Source organism: Lepidochelys kempii, chromosome 1, assembly GCF_965140265.1.
Source record: "Lepidochelys kempii isolate rLepKem1 chromosome 1, rLepKem1.hap2, whole genome shotgun sequence".
Classification (NCBI taxonomy): Eukaryota; Metazoa; Chordata; order Testudines; family Cheloniidae; genus Lepidochelys; species Lepidochelys kempii.
Genome location: NC_133256.1, coordinates 98630533 through 98648299, shown reverse-complemented (window position 1 = coordinate 98648299; position 17767 = coordinate 98630533). Strand labels below are relative to the sequence as shown.

At 42.8% G+C, this 17767-nt stretch overlaps 1 protein-coding gene across 1 annotated transcript in view; it reads right to left on the bottom strand.

The window, feature by feature from the left end:
• UBAC2 (UBA domain containing 2) overlaps positions 1 to 13100 on the bottom strand; it is a 165429-nt gene extending 152329 nt beyond the window's left edge. The window contains exon 1 of the mRNA XM_073348554.1: positions 12680 to 13100. Coding sequence (XP_073204655.1) covers positions 12680 to 12710 — 31 coding nt within the window. The 5' untranslated portion in view covers positions 12711 to 13100. The remainder of the gene's footprint in view (positions 1 to 12679) is intronic.
• Between the last annotated feature and the right edge of the window lie 4667 nt (positions 13101 to 17767).

Below are 17767 nucleotides of genomic sequence, written 5' to 3'. Positions count from 1 at the left end.
TTCTTACAACTTACAAGCGTTCTTACAACAATACCCACTGGCTGAAGTGAAGAAACAGACTGACAGAGCCAGAGGAGTACCCAGAAGTTACCTACTACAGGACAGGGCCAACAAAGAAAGTAACAGAAAGCCACTAGCCATCACCTTCAGCCCCCAACTAAAACTTCTCCAGTGCATCAGCAAGGATCTACAACCTACCCTGAAGGACGACCCATCACTCTTACAGATCTTGGGAGACAGGCCAGTCCTTGCTTACAGACAGCCCCCCAACCTGAAGCAAATACTCACCAGCAACCAAACACAACACAACACAAACACTAACCCAGGAACCTATCCTTGCAACAAAGCCCGTTGCCAACTGTGTCCACATATCTATTCAGGGGACACCATCATAGGGCCTAATCACATCAGCCACGCTATCAGAGGCTTGTTCACCTGCACATCTACCAATGTGATATATGCCATCATGTGCCAGCAATGCCCCTCTGCCATGTACATTGGCCAAACTGGACAGTCTCTACATAAAAGAATCGATGGACACAAATCAGACATCAAGAATTATAACATTCAAAAACCAGCCGGAGAACACTTCAATCTCTCTGGTCACTTGATTACAGACCTAAAAGTCGTAATTCTTCAACAAAAAAACTTCAAAAACAGACTCCAACGAGAGACTGCAGAAGTGGAATTCTCGTCAACTGCTGGAAATGGCCCACCTTGATTATCACGGCAAAAGGTTTTTTTCTCTCCTGCTGGTAATAGCTCACCTTACCTGATCACTCTCGTTACAGTGTGTATGGTAACACCCGTTGTTTCATGTTCTCTGTGTATATAAAATCTCTCCACTGTATTTTCCACTGCATGCATCTGATGAAGTGAGCTGTAGCTCACGAAAGCTTATGCTCAAATAAATTTGTTAGTTTCTAAGGTGCCACAAGTACTCCTTTTCTTTTTACAAGAATACAGGTGCTGCTGGTGTCACCACTTTACAGCATATTTTGATGACTGATTTACTATAGTGTTGGCAAATGCAAACAGTGAGAAGTGACACAGTTGCAACAGTTTTTTTCAGCCAAAGTTTGTGAATTAACTGTAAATGTGGGAAGCAGCATAGTGACCCAATGGTTAACATGTGCACTATCATGTCAGACATCTAGGTTACATCCTGCTCTTGTGTTCCCCAGGTCAGAAGGGCTTGGAAGTAGAGCTGTCTGAAATTTGGGAATTTTGGTTCACAGGGAATTTCCGTATTTAATAATATGCTTTTATTCCAATTTTGGAACAAAAGCAAATTTACCAAAAATGTCCTGGAAAACCAGATATCCCCAAACTTTTCATTTAAGAAACACTGAAATATTCTGTTCCTGAAATGAATTGTAAAACTGATATTCTTGACCATTTCAGGGCTGCTCAACACTGAATAGCAGAGGTGGACCTGGCAGAAATGTCAATTTCACAGCTGGCAGGCTCCCTTAACCCTACCAGCTCCCACCTGGAGGTGTGGACCCTGGAACACTGACAGGTTTCCAACAGAAACCTGCCTATGATTTTGTGAAAGTTTTGTCAAATTTGTAACAGATCTGGCAAAACATTTTACTACAACTCTGGATACAATTTTGTGACAGTAAAATTAGGCAAAATTCACAGAACAGTCATAGTAAAAATGTACAAAATCAGGGTATGGTCAGGGCGACCAAAAAATGTGTAACAATTTAACAATAAAGTATTATAGTGTAACGAAGACGCATTGACACTGACCCACAGGCTGGGTGGCCCACTGAGATGAGTCCCAGGGTGGAGGTGGCACTCCCTCCCCTTGCCCTGCCTCCTGAGGCTGAAGCCAAACTGAAGAATTCGCGGACATCTCTTAAAGATATGGAATCTGTGACCTCCATGAGAAAATTGTATCCATAACTATAACGAATGGGCATTTTCCAACTATCCTATGTTTCACTGGAAAATTTCTGACCAGCTCTACTTGGGAGTGCTGCAGAGGCAACAGATTTGGCTCCTGAAGAGGTGATCATTTTTAACCATTTTAAAAAGATACTGCTAAGCTTAGAACCAGTCCCCTCCCATTTGTTCCTTCTTTAGAAAGATGTAGACTACAACCAAGGCTACCAAGTGGCAGGATTAAATTGGTAAGGAGCTGAAGGAGGCACAGCATTTTGTTTTTAAAATAATTTTTTCAATGGAAAATGGAACAGAGCTAAAGTCAGCCAACACACAGAAACTCATCTCGGCATCCCCCTCTGTCTCCAACCACAGAACATATCATTTTCTTACTATTCGCATACACTGCGGGAAACATGGGGTCTAACATGTTCCACACTAGCTTCCTGGTACTACTGAACAAAATATGAAGTAATATTAAACCAAGCAATAATCTGATGCTTTAGGTTTAGGACGATTTTATTACTTGCATAACTGCCTGCCAGTATGCATACTACACTACAGCTTGGTGTGTGTTGTGCAAATAGCAAAGCACAACAATCTATTCTTGCTGTGGGGATTTTTAGCAGCCTGGTAGCATACATGTCAGAGCACTACAGGCCTCACTCGGGGGTAAGCGCAGGTGATGTTCCAGTAGGAACCCTTAGGAAAAGGTTCAAAGGATGGTAACATCTGGCAACACCAGAAATATCTGAGACTTTTAGCAACAGATCCTATTAGGATCTTAGGAACCCCTTTATCAAATGATCCCAAATTTGACCCACTAACCTTACCCAAGGCCCCAGTGGTGCACAACCATTTTCAAGACAATCACAATACTCACATGGATTTCTTGAAAAAATGGCTCTTACACAGAAAGCTTGGCTCCACCTAACTATAGCGTGACAAAAACTGCCCCATTATACAGTAACAAAATAAGTTCAGGTAGACCTACAATCACCATTTCCTTACCTTATACTACTCCTGGTCTAGATATTTGAAAATGCAACCTCTCAGTACCTGGCAGTCAAGGTAAATTAATTAAACAACTGAACACTTCTTAGGGATGGAATCAACTGATCTCTTTTAGGAAATGTACTCAAGCTCTTCAAAAAGAAAAGGAGTACTTGTGGCACCTTAGAGACTAACCAATTTATTTGAGCATAAGCTTTCGTAAGCTACAGCTCACTTCATCGGATGCATACTGTGGAAAGTGTAGAAGATCTTTTATACACACAAAGCATGAAAAAATACCTCCCCCCACCCCACTCTCCTGCTGGTAATAGCTTATCTAAAGTGACCACTCTCCTTACAATGTGTATGATAATCAAGGTGGGCCAAGGGAAATAGGCTTGAATAGAGACTGGGAGTGGTTAAGTCATTATGCAAGGTAACCTAAGTTAATTGTATCCAATTTGCAAATTAATTCCAATTCAACAGTTTCTCGCTGGAGTCTGGATTTGAAGTTTTTTTGTTGTAATATCGCAACTTTCATGTCTGTAATCGCGTGACCAGAGAGATTGAAGTGTTCTCCGACTGGTTTATGAATGTTATAATTCTTGACATCTGATTTGTGTCCATTTATTCTTTTACGTAGAGACTATCCAGTTTGACCAATGTACATGGCAGAGGGGCATTGCTGGCACATGATGGCATATATCACATTGGTGGACGTGCAGGTGAACGAGCCTCTGATAGTGTGGCTGATGTGATTAGGCCCTGTGATGGTGTCCCCTGAATAGATATGTGGACACAGTTGGCAACAGGCTTTGTTGCAAGGATAGGTTCCTGGGTTAGTGGTTCTATTGTGTGGTGCATGGTTGCTGGTGAGTATTTGCTTCAGGTTGGGGGACTGTCTGTGGGCAAGGACTGGCCTGTCTCCCAAGATTTGTGAGAGTGTTGGGTTGTAGATCCTTAATAATGCGTTGGAGGGGTTTTAGTTGGGGGCTGAAGGTGACGGCTAGTGGCCTTCTGTTATTTTCTTTGTTAGGCCTGTCCTGTCGTAGGTGACTTCTGGGTACTCTTCTGGCTCTATCAATCTGTTTCTTCACTTCCGCAGGTGGGTATTGTAGTTGTAAGAATGCTTGATAGAGATCTTGTAGGTGTTTGTCTCTGTCTGAGGGGCTGGAGCAAATGCGGTTGTATCGTAGAGCTTGGCTGTAGACGATGGATCGTGTGGTGTGGTCAGGGTGAAAGCTGGAGGCATGTAGGTAGGAATAGCGGTCAGCAGGTTTCTGGTATAGGGTGGTGTTTATGTGACCATCGTTTATTAGCACTGTAGTGTCCAGGAAGTGGATCTCTTGTGTGGACTGGACCAGGCTGAGGTTGATGGTGGGATGGAAATTGTTGAAATCATGGTGGAATTCCTCAAGGGCTTCTTTTCCATGGGTCCAGATGATGAAGATGTCATCAATATAGCGCAAGTAGAGTAGGGGCGTTAGGGGACGAGAGCTGAGGAAGCGTTGTTCTAAGTCAGCCATAAAAATGTTGGCATACTGTGGGGCCATGCGGGTACCCATCGCAGTGCCACTGATCTGAAGGTATACATTGTCCCCAAATGTAAAATAGTTATGGGTAAGGACAAAATCACAAAGTTCAGCCACCAGGTTAGCCGTGACATTATCAGGGATAGTGTTCTTGACAGCTTGTAGTCCATCTTTGTGTGGAATGTTGGTGTAGAGGGCTTCTACATCCATAGTGGCCAGGATGGTGTTATCAGGAAGATCACCGATGGATTGTAGTTTCCTCAGGAAGTCAGTGGTGTCTCGAAGGTAGCTGGGAGTGCTGGTAGCGTAGGGCCTGGGGAGGGAGTCTACATAGCCAGACAATCCTGCTGTCAGGGTGCCAATGCCTGAGACGATGGGGCACCCAGGATTTCCAGGTTTATGGATCTTGGGTAGTAGATAGAATATCCCAAGCTCTTCAGTTTACCCACCAGAAATGTCTGAGACTTTCGTAATGCTCTCAGCAACAGATACTCCCAAATTTTAACTGCTTTTCCTTTCATATCACCAAGAAAACCTATAGAATCTACATCCCAAGCTTACTTGGAAAAAGCATGTGGGCAGCTTACAGTCCAGCAGCAACTGCCAATTCAAATTCAAACTCATCATTATCTCCTCTTCTTCATGACTGAATAAATATTTGGAGTGTCCATTAGTAGTTTAACTTTTAATAGAGCATTTACTTTGTTATGTTTTATTTGAATTTTATTATTTTTAAATTACATTTTGTTAGGCACCTAGAGGCTTTGGGATGTGAAATTCAATATAAATAAGAACTATTTATGAGTGCCATTCCCATGAACATTTAAAATGATAGGAATAAATACAAAGATCAAGCCTCCTCCTTAAAGCACAGATAATCAACAATCCACAGGGCAAGTCTTCAATTTAGATTTAAAACAATGAACTTAGACAGACATATGAATGTAATCTTCATTTGTTTTAAATGGATATTAATTTCTCCATTCCACCACATTTGATGGTTTTCCGTAATAACTCTTTTCCTTTCATTAAAAGTTTGATATTGTGATTACGTTATTCTTTATGACCAGGGCTTATGTTGGGAAAAAAATTACTTTTTTTAGCATGCTACTTTCTAAAAATCTAATTCCCTTCATGCTCTCCCTATGATTTACAGCACAATTTTGTCTGATATTTAGTTATCAAACACTGCTGCTAGAGAATGCAGAGGCTGCAGCATGTGAACTTGGAGGGACAAGGGTGGGAGGGATGGGGAAAAAAAGAGGCACTATTCAGATAAAGGTCAAAAGTAAGCCTGAATAAGGCATGGATTAAAAACTTTATATTATGTAAAAATAAGAGGGTCGAGGATTCTTGGGATGTATTTTCACTTTAGAGCTTTACATAAGCTACTTCACCCATGTTAAATGTTGTCTACAGATATCATGTATGGAATTACAGCCTTATAAATGCAGTCTCCTGTTATTTATTCTGTTTTACTCTAAATTAGTTAAGGAAAAAGAAAGGATTTAAAATACAAGAAACATGCACATTAGTGTTTTAATCTAAAAGGAATCACTCAGTTATCTAATGTTGTAGATGAGAGAACAGTTTAAAGTAATCAATTCATAAGCGCTAATTACCTCTAGCAAGAGTCATTGATTATCTTCCTGTCACTATCGCAGAAATGAATAAAAAAATTGTAGCACAGAGCAACCACTTAGATTTACAGGGGGAATATATTTGAAACATATTTCAAATAATTATTAAATCATTACATTATACATTATTTATACAGATTCTAACATGATTTAAAAGAACACGTGAATGAGCCAACACTATATTTGAGTGTGTCATTTGAGTATGACACTGGCCCCTTTCAGACTGGTCAGCTGACTCTCCCACTTGCCCCGGTTGGACTATAAGAGAAGGCACCTGGGCAAATCATGCCTGACAGTCAGTCAGGAAAGGGTCAGAGGGAGTAGACAAGGGGCTCTCACTACTTGCTCCCTGGAAATAGGGAGACAGGTTAGAAGCCAGGAGGCCTGGGTAGTGGGAACAGGAGCAGAAGAAGCTGGAAGTCCCCACAGATGGGGGGGCCTGGGAACCTGTTGGAAGAACAGGATCTCCAGGGAGTGAGCACTGGGAGGCAATGTTTCTCAGTTAACACACTATGGGGGAATCCTGTAATAGGCCCCAAAGCAGAAGGAATTGAGAGAAGCAAAAGGGAAAATCCCCTAAGAACTACAGCCCCAAGGGGGCTGAGGAACTGTGTTTGTGAGGTTTCAGAGCAGTCACCGTGTTAGTCTGTATCAGCAGAAAGAAAAGGAGGACTTGTGGCACCTTAGAGACTAACAAATTTATTTGAGCATAAACTTTTATGGGCTAAAGCCCACTTCATCAGAAGCATGCAGTGGAAAATACAGTAGGAGTAGGAAGACATATATATATATATATAGACAACATGAAAAATGGGGGTTGCCATACCAACTCTTAACGAGACCAATCGATTAAGGTGGGCTATTATCAGCAGGAGAAAAAAAAACTTTTGTAGTGATAATAAGGATGGCCCGTTTCAAACAGTTGACAAGAAGATGTGAGTAACAGTAGGGGGAAAATTAGTATGGGGAAATAGTTTTTAGTTACTGTAATGACTCATCCACTCCCAGACTTTATTCAAGCCTAATTTAATGGTGTCGAGTTTGCAGATTAATTCCAGTTCTGCTGTTTCTCATTGGAGTCTGTTTTTGAAGTTTTTTTGTTGAATAATTGAGACTTAGGTCTGTAATTGAGTGTCCAGGGAGGCTGAAGGGTTCTCCGACTCGTTTTTGAATGTTATAATTCTTGAAGTCTGATTTGTGTCCATTTATTCTTTTGTGTAGAGACTGTCTGGTTTGGCCAACGTACATGGCAGAGGGGCATTGCTGGCTCATGTGAGGGGTTTTACCTACATTTGAGAAATGAAGTGCCTGGAAAAGACTTTGGGTGTAGCAGTGGGTCCTTTGTGGGGAATGGCCAGAACCTTACAGTATGGTTCTTAGAACATTTTCTAGACTCCTATTGACACAAGAAAATAGATTGGAAAGAACTGGTATAATAGGTTCTCTAGATCAGGAATCGGCAACCTTTGGCACATGGCCCATTAGGGAAATCCGCTGGCGGGCTGTGACGGTTTGTTTACCTGCAGCGTCCGCAGGATTGGCCGATTGCAGCTCCTGCTGGCCACAATTCGCCGTTCCAGGTCAATGGGGGCTGTGGGAAGCGGCATGGGCAGAGGGATGTGCTGGAACAGCAAACTGCAGTCAACAGGAGCTGCGATTGGCCGAACCTGCGGTCGCTGCAGGTAAACAAACCGTCCCGGCCCGCCAGAGGATTTTCCTGATGGGCCGCGTGCTAAAGGTTGCCAATCCCTGATCTAGACCAAACAGAACAGCCATGTTACCAAACTGTTAGAACCCTAGTCTTTTTATGCCATGCGTACACTTGGAATTAAAAAAAAAAATTCTCACCATTGATAACTCTAAACTAGAGAAGGCTCCAGCAGCTCCTGACATTTTTACCACTGTGTCTATACCTTTACTGCACTAGAGATGTCACTGATGTGAATTTTTTTCTCTAAAAATCTCAATTGTATGCATGGCCATAAAAAGTAAAGGTGATAACATAATTTGATAAAATAGTAATACATGGTTTAGTCTCATCTACACAGGCAACTCCAAAACATTAGGGAACTACCACATTCCTAAACTGACAGAATTTGTAATGTGGATTTGCCTTTAATATGTGAATAGTGTCATAGGCATAACATTCAATTTTTGGTTCAGAATGTCTTTTCATTATAACCCCCTGTTTTCATTCACTTGCTACTTTCCCAGAAAGTTAGTTCTGAGTCTAACATATTCTCAGTCCAAGATTATCTTAGCTTTTGAAAGTCAGAAGGAATTTTATTCATCGGGTTTAAAGTTATTCACCCATATGAGTGTTTTTACTAGCAGATGCACTTCTAATGTGCTCTTTAAAAATGTTTTTACTTCATCAGATAACTAATAGCTGTGCATTAAAAACTTCAGCATTGCAGTATTGGTTAAAGATAACTATTTTTTGCTTTAGACGATTTCAAACAGAAATTTAACCTTATATTGTTGTGACAAAGGCAAGAACATCACCACCAGCAATCACAAGCACTGAATAGTTTTTTGTAAAGCCTTGTCTACTGTAGAAAGCTATACTGGCAAAGATTTCTAGAGGAGACTCAGCTTATAACAACAAAAGAGTTGTTTTGCTATGCCCTCAAAATTACATAAAATAAATGACTAAAACCTTTTCTTTGACAGTATAAACTGCATCTATACTAGGGCTTTTGCTAGCATAGCTATGTCAGTTAGAAGTGCGATTTCTTTCACACTCCTAACCAACTATGCCAGCAAAATTTTTAAGTGTAGACCAGCCCTAAATCAATAGCCTAACGTGCACCATCTAAGAAAAACGGATGTGCATACTACTGCTCTTAATTTAACTCAGATTAGGAAGTACATAAAATGTGTGTGTGCATATATATACACACATACCTTCTTTGTATGCATATGTGTATGTGCATACACACACACGTGCATACACACAAGTACATGTGAAGGCTCTCCTTGTCTGCCCTCCATTTGTGATTTGCAACTTCAATTTTTTCAATAAGTAAAGCAGTAAGAGAATCATCGGGGGGAAAAATTCCCCCACACCCTGCAGTGCCAGTTTAAGGAGCCAAGATATTCTGTATTTCGAATAAACTGCAATACTTATCTGCTCACACTAAGGGCTTGTCTTCATTAAAAAACTTGTGCATCATTTAACAGGGTTGTAAAGAATCCAGTTAGATGACACAGTCCTGACCATAATTTGCTCTGGTCTACATTGAGTGTAATGTCATAATCCACATTGTGTCAGCTAATTGAACTCTTTACTGTCATTTTAAACACAGTTAATGTTTTGTAACGTACATCTTCTCTGAGCTTGTTTAAAACAACACATCAACTTGACGTGGTGTTGTGGCAATTCTGGTGCCAAAATATTAAGAGAGACAAGGTGGGTGAGACAGTATCTTTTCTTGGACCAGCTTCTGTTGGTGAAAGAGACTTTCAAGAAAAACTCTGTGTAAGTTTGTAAGCTTGTCTCTCTCACCAACAGAAGCTGATCCCATAAGAGATATTACCTCATCCACCTTGTCTCTCTAACATCAACTTGACATCTAGTCACTTTAAAAAAGTTAAAGACTACATTTATGCCTAAATTACACTAGTTTTTATAACATTTTCCTATTTTCAAAAATATTTTTCTATTCCTTATTACATGAAAGACCCACACAAACAAGAGGGGAACTTGCCTAGTCAGGGCAACAGACTCTTTATTGGTGGACTCCTGAACCCATGTACAGTCAGTTGCAAGGTCGGAAATAGCTGATATTTCACAGGAGGAAACTGTGGAACCAATTGTACAAAGTGCAGTCAAATGCACACTGAAACTGAGAGACCTGCCCCCTCTAATTTCACAGAATCATAGAACCGGAAGGGACCTTGAGAGGTCATCTAGTCCTGTCCCCTGCACTCAAGGCTGGACTAAGTATTATCTAGACCAGAGGTGGCCAACTATGGCCTGCAGGACTGGCCTGCCCAGCCCCTGAGCTCCCGGCTGAGGAGGCTAGCCCCCGGCCCCTCCCCCACAGCGATGCCACCATGCCACCAGCGCTCTGGCCTGCCGCTCCTGCCGGGCAGCGCAGGTGGCATGGCTGGCTCCGGCAGGGCTACAAGCTCCTGCTGCTCTGAGCAGGATGGTAAGGGGGGGGGCGTTGGATAAGGGGCAAAAGGTCCCGGGGGGAAGTTGGGACAGGGAACAGTTGGATAGGTGTGGGAGTCCCCGGGGCGGGGGGACTGTCAGGGGGCAGGGGTGTGGACGGGGGTTGGGGCAGTCAGGGGACAGGGAGGGTTGGATAGGGGGTGGAGTCCCAGGGGGCAGATAGGGGGTCCCAGGAGGGGGTGATCAGGGGACAAGGAGCAGGGGGGGGTCGGATGGGTCAGGGGTTCTGGGGGGGTCAGTCAGGGGACAGGGAAGTGGGAGGGGATGGATAGGGGGCAGGGGTCAGGCTGTTTGGGGAGGCACATCTGTCCCTACCCAGCCCTCCATACAGTTTCGCAAACCTGATGTAGCCCTCAAGGCAAAAAGATTGCTCACCTCTGATCTAGACCATCCCTGACAGGTATTTGTCCAACCTGCTCTTAAAAATCCCCAGTGATGGAGATTCCACAGCCTCCCTAGGCAATTTATTCCAGTGCTTAACCTCTGAGGTCAGAACAAGAAGCAATGGGCTTAAATTGCAGCAAGGGCGGTTTAGGTTGGACCTGAGGAAAAACTTCCTAACTGTCAGGGTGGTTAAGAAGAACAATTTTTCTCCCTCTTCCTTATAACAACCTTTTATGTACTTGAAAACTGTTATCATGTGCCCTCTCAGTCTTCTCTTCTCCAGACCAAACAAACCCAGTTTTTTCAATCTTCCATCACGGGTCATGTTCTCTAGACCTTTAATCATTTTTATTGATCTTCTCTGGACTTTCTTCAATTTGTCCACATCTTTCCTGAAATGTGGCGCCCAGAACTGGACAAAATACTTCAGCTGAGGCCTAATCAGCGTGGAGTAGAGTGGAAGAATTACTTCTTGTGGCTTGCTTACAATACTCCTGCTAATACATCCCAGAACGATGTTTGCTTTTTTTGCAACAGCGTTACACTGTTGACTCATATTTAGCTTGTGATCCACTAGGACCCCCAGATCCCTTTCAACAGTACTCCTTCCTAGGCAGTCATTTCCCATTTCGTATGTGTGGCAACTGACTGTTCCTTCCTAAGTGGAGTACTTTGCATTTTCCCTTATTAAATTTCATCTTATTTACTTCAGACCATTTCTCCAGTTTGTCCAGATCATTTTGAATTTTAAATCCTATCCTCCAAAGCACTTGCAACCCCTCCCAGCTTGGTATCATCTGCAAACTTTATAAGTATACTATGACATTATCTAAATCATGATGAAGATATTGAACAGAACCAGACCCAGAATCAATCCCTGCAGGACCCCACTCCTTAGGCCCTTCCATCATGACTGTGAACCACTGATAACTACTCTCTGGGAACAATTTTCCAACCAGTTATGCACCCACCTTACAGTAGCTCCATCTAGGTTGTATTTTACTAGTTTGTTTATGAGACGGTCATGCGAGACAGTATCAAAAGCCTTACTAAAATCAAGATATACCACATCTACCACTTCCCCACTATCCACAATGCTTGTTACCCTATCAAAGAAAGCTATCAGGTTAGTTTGACATGATTTGTTCTTGACAAATCCATGCTCACTGTTATTTATCACCTTATTATCTTCTAGGTGTTTGCAAATTGATTACTTAATTATTTGTTCCATTATCTTTCCCGGTACTGACGTTAAGCTGACTGGTCTGTAATTCCCCCGGGGTTGTCCTTATTTCCCTTTTTATAGATGGGCACTATATATATTTTCCAGTCTTCTGGAATCTCTCCTGTCTTCCATGACTTTTCAAAGATAATTGCTAATGGCTCAGATATCTCCTCAGTCAGCTCCTTGTCAACTCTGAACAACAGTAAGTTACTTTATTTGCAGAAAGAAGTGTGGGTTTTTTTTGTAAGTTGAGAGTCCCTTTACATGAAGCTGAAATGTGGCTGCAAAAGTAGTCTATAACCAGCTTGTCTGGCATATATAGATCCAGGCTAAGCCATGGGTCACCCAGTGTTTTAAGATCACGTCAATACTAGATGGGAGCTAGTTTTCCTAGCATAGGCGTTATTGTGATACAGATGGTGGGCAACACACAATTAACTTCAGTAAGAGGAAGGAGGGGGAAAGGGAGAACTAGATTAGGACAATTAAACCAAACTGTGCTCCGCTTTCAAAGCAGCATCTCTGCGGGGAGGAGAGAGGAGGCTGTTCCCACTGATGCTGGTGCTGCGAGGGGAACCACGGGTGACCGCGCACACAGAGCGAAACCCGGCTCCAGAGCCCACGGCAGGGACAAGACGCAGAGCGGAGCGGAAAGGCCCCCAAGCGGAGGCGCCTTCTCTAGACGCCCCAGAAGCTCCCGCCTGCCCGGGGGCGCCGGGAGCGGGGTGGGGGGTCTCCTGGGGGCCGGGGCTCGCGGCGCCTCCCCTCCCCCCCCGGAACGCGGACACTGCCCGAGCAACCGCCCCTCGGGCCGGGGGCTCCCGATACTTACACAGCCCGTTGGAGCCGGTGCTGGGGAACATGGTCCCGGGGTTGGAGGCGGGAGGAGGAGGAGGGCGGGGGCAGCGGCGACGCCGGCGACCGGCCCAGCCCGCCGGGGAGTCTCCCGAGAAGCCCCAGAAGGTCGGAGCCAGCCCGAGGAGGCTCGGCGGGTCCCGGGGACGAGCTGTAAGGCGGCCGGGATGGGCCAAACCGCGCCGTCCGTGAATCCCCGGCGCCCTCTTCCGGTCCCGCCGCCTCCCCGCAGGCCGCCTGAGGCGGAGAGGGCGGGAGCCGCCGTCGCTCCAGCTGCCGCCGATCTCGCCCTGCTCCCCGGCCCGCGCACTGGGGTTACGCTCCTGAATCGCCCCTGCCCTGGGGCAACTTCCCCGCCTTACTAACCGTTGGGTCTGTGACCTTCCCCTGCGCTGTGCGGACCCAACGCCCAGCCACTCCCCGAGGGGGACGAGTTCCCCGCTGCTGCCCCTGCCGTAGGCACCCTTGCTTTGGGCGGGGGGGCGGCGGCTTTCAGAGGCTCCGGCAAGCTGGCTGTAACTGTACTTAATGTATTAGACAACAGAAGTGTGCACGGACGAAGGCCCCATCCTGCACAGGCTACACAGGTGCTTAACTTAATGCACTGTGACTAGCCCTACTGAAGTCAAATTAAGTTCTCACAGGATCAGAGCCTGAAGTTGGAAAGATATTTACATACGGAATAGGCCTCTTTTAAACTTAAAAAGACAGTGGTTGGTAAGAGCCTAGTTTGTGGTACTTCAAAAGAGGAAGTAAATTGTTCATGGTGCCGCCCTGCTAACTTCATCCTTGGGCTTTTCATAAACGAAAAAATGAAGGATGCAATAATACCCTTTGTAATTTACCACATAATATAAAATTTGATTTTTAAAAATCAGTTCCCCATTCAAATGCCTATAATAAATAGAAAATACTGAATAAAACTACTTGCTTTATCACTTCAATAAATAAACAGTGGATAGTTGTCTGTAATTGCAAACATGTGCATGCACATTTGAATGCTGGACTTTTTGCGGTATGCCCAGATATCTTCCCTGTTTTAGTTTGCTGACAGCAAAGTAGAATTGTACAAAAGTCCTGTTCCCTGTCATCAAACACACTGAGTTATGTTCTGGTGTTCATGCTTCCCATTGTAATCAACAGATAAGTCAAATATTTCGCCTATCAGCCTTGATAGCCTTTTCATAGTATGGTAAGTAAGTGAGAAAAAGTGTTTCATAGTTAGCTTTGAAAAATGAGAGGACAAAGATGATAATACAGGCATAAGTAGAAATTTGTTGTTGTTGATAGAGGCTGACACACCAAGCCAGATCTGTTACTTCCTTAATGGACACAAATAATCTGGTGAAGTTGTTTGCTAAATAAACTGGAAAATGCTGTTGTCCTTATTTGTTTTGTTGCTGAATGTACTGGAACTAAGAAGAAGTATATCTAAGAAATTGTTTGATTTCAGCAGAATTGTATTTTTACAGCTTAGTATCTTTGGTACAGGGGATTCTTTTTGATCCCCAAAGCAGACTAAATATAGCCCTAAACTGAATTAATTGCTGTTTCAACTATTTTTTTCAGTTCTTCTGATTTGCAATATAAAAATTGTAGCAACCTGCATGGAGCTTGGGAGGAGGAGTACAAGGTGCAGAACAAAAAAGTTTGGAGGAGGTACCAGGACTTCATTCTGTATGCACATGGCTGAAACATTAGCTGTGGTTGCAGCATCTCTGCAAATAGTTTTCTTAATATAGAGCCAGTTTCCTTTTACAAGCATGGAACTTTTTCTTGTCATTACCCAGCACATGGTACATGAAACAGGAGGGTTCATGAAGAATTACTTAACCTTTACGTCTGCCTGAGAATTATGCAGATTAGTCTCACAGACCTGAAAAAATACAGAAAAAAATAGATTTTTGAAATTTTGAGATTATTTCACTGCACCCATAAAGGACCAGATTATTAATATATGGGTTTGGGCTTTCCATTATAATGCTTCATCCTTGATGCACATTCTACAAGAAAATATTTTCTTTAATTCTGTCATTCTCAAGATGAATCTTATTAAAATAATACAGTTAAAATTAACATTTGTAATTGTCTCATTTGAAGCTGAGGCAATTACAACACTGCAGACTTTTGTAACCAATTTCATTCAGACTTGGTATCACCAAAAAGCTGATATTTTTATGACACCAAGTTTGAATGAAGTTGCCAAGTGGTTGTGGAAATACTACTCGTGTTAGAATGGCCCTAGGTAATTATTTAACATAAAGAAGTTATTGTATCAGACTTCTATCAGACTTTTCTACTGGTTACAGTCCACCATATTGCAATTTTCAGAGGCTGGAGAGTAAGTTAGGATATGTCTACTCTGCAAATAAAAACCGGCAGTTCATTGCAGTGTAGACTTCCAGGCTTGAGCTGCAGCCTGAGCTGTGAGCCCCTCCCACCTCGCATAGTCCTAAAACCTGGGCTCCAGCCTGAGCTGGGAAGTCTACACTGCAATTAAACATTCCCTTAGCCTGAGCCCTGCGAGCTTGAGTCAGCTGGCCTGGGTCAGCCATGGGTGTAGAGTGTAGATATATCCTTAGAGGTCTGAGAACAAGACTTATGCTGTGATCAATGTACACATATGTATCCGACTGATGGAGATGGTAGAAAGGGAGCAAGAAAGTGTGGGTTTGTGTGTGCAATAAAAATGGAAACCTGTGTGTTAAATTAGCATGTCACTATACAGCACTGAGAATGGATCTCATCTGGTACAGCACAAAATACCCACTAATCAAAAACTTAAAATGTTTCAAGATAATATATTTTCAAATACTACCAAATTTAGAAATTTAGACCATAATATTAGATACATTTCTTAAATTTTCCTATAAGATACTGAACTAGATGTAAATAACTAAAGTTTGAAAGCAGTCATGGGAAGACTCTATAAAAAGTTAAAGACTGTGCATCTTATGCTGCCAAAATATTGTAAAATGGCCTTAATGAAAATGAGATTATAGCCTGAAATCTTCGCAATACCTGTATGGAATGGGGTAGAGAATACTACATTGCTGCACTAAATAAAAACATCTGTTTTTATTTCTCTGTAAGGAGTTGCAGTATGGAGAGACAAGAGAAACTCCAATTTGGGGCTTACAGTTCTGATAACAGAGACTTCAGGCTCAGTTTTGAAGGTTCCCCTAGACTGTTGCTCCTGCAAGGTAGGCATGTGGAGAGAAACTTTTCTTTCACGAGACAATTTTGATGTGTGGCAAATGATTCTTAACATTCAGTTCAGGAGTTGGATGGAAATCAATACAATTACGTCTCTGAAGGATTTAAGCCTGTGTTTTGTTGAACAGGAATGGACGTAAGCAAGTACTTAAGTGATTTGCTGATTGGGGCCTTATTTATTATAATCTACAAGCAAAGTGAAATAGCATTAGTAATGGTGCTGGCACATAATATACCAAACTCCTCCACAGTGGTCAATATTGCCGCCTTAAAAGCTAGAGACTCCCCCAGGTGTCACAAGTTGCCTTTTGACCCATTTGCCATTATTTAAGGTTGTTGTGTAATTCTGTAAACATATTACTGAATCTTTAAAATATGTTATAGCACACTTGTATGAAAAACCTTTTATTTCTGAATTATTATGCCATCCTTTTTTTGGCTTTAGATCAGTAGATATAAGAAGCACATTTTGCTCAAGAGAAAACTACACACATATATGGTGTAAAATAACTCTGTGGAAGTTTCCTTAGAGAAATATAGTGGATACTAAATTATTTCACCTGAAACTGGAAGAGGACTATCTTTTGAGGGCTATACTTATATAGTTAAAGCAGCACATTCCTCCTAGTTTCAGAGTAGCAGCCTTGTTAGTCTGTATTCGCAAAAAGAAAAGGAGTACTAGTGGCACCTCAAATAAATTGGTTAGTCTCTAAGGTGCCACTAGTAGTCCTCCTAGTGTGGCCAGAGTTATATTGGTATAAAGTATCAGAGGGGTAGCCGTGTTAGTCGGTATCCACAAAAACAATAAGGAGTCCAGTGGCACCTTAAAGACTAACAGATTTATTTGGGCATAAGCTTTTGTGGGTAAAAAGCCCCACTTCTTCAGATGCATGGAGTGAAAATTACAGATGCAGGCATAAATATACTGACACATGAAGAGAAGGGAGTTACCTTACAAGTGGAGAACCAGTGTTAATAAGGCCAATTCAGTCAGGATGGATGTGGTCCACTCCCAATAATTGATGAGGACGTGTCAATACCAAGAGAGGGAAAATTACTTTTGTAGTGAGCCAGTCACTCCAAGTCCCTATTCAAGCCCAAATTAATGGGGTTAAATCTGCAAATGAATTTTAACTCCGCAGTTTCTCTTTGAAGTCTGTTTTGAAGTCTCTCCTCAGATCCTACGCTACCTAGCTATCTTCGAGACACCACCGACTTCCTGAGAAAATTACAATGCATTGGTGATCTTCCTGAAAACACCATCCTGGCCACCATGGATATAGAAGCTCTTTACACCAATATTCCACGTGAGGATAGACTACAGAGCTGTCAGGAACAGTATCGCTGATGAGGCCATGGCACACCTGGTGGCTGAGCTTTGTGACTTTATCCTCACTCACAACCATTTCAGATCTGGGGACAACTTACACCTTCAAGTCAGTGGCACTGCTATGGGTAACAGCATGGCCCCACAAAATGCCAACATTTTTATGGCTGACTTAGAACAAAGCTTCCTCATCTCTCGTCCCCTAGCGTCCCTCCTCTACTTGCACTACATTGATGACATCTTCGTCATATGGACCCACGGGAAGGAGGCCCTTGAAGAATTCCTCCTGGATTTCAACAATTTCCACCCCACCATCAACCTCAGCCTGGACCAGTCCACACAAGAGATCCACTTCCTGGACACTATAGTGCAAATAAGTGATGGACACATAAACACCTCCCTATACCGGAAACCTACTGACCGGTATACTTACCTACATGCCTCCAGCTTCCATCCAGGACACATCACATGATCCGTTGTCTACAGCCAAGCCCTAAGATACAACTGAATTTGGTCCGAAGT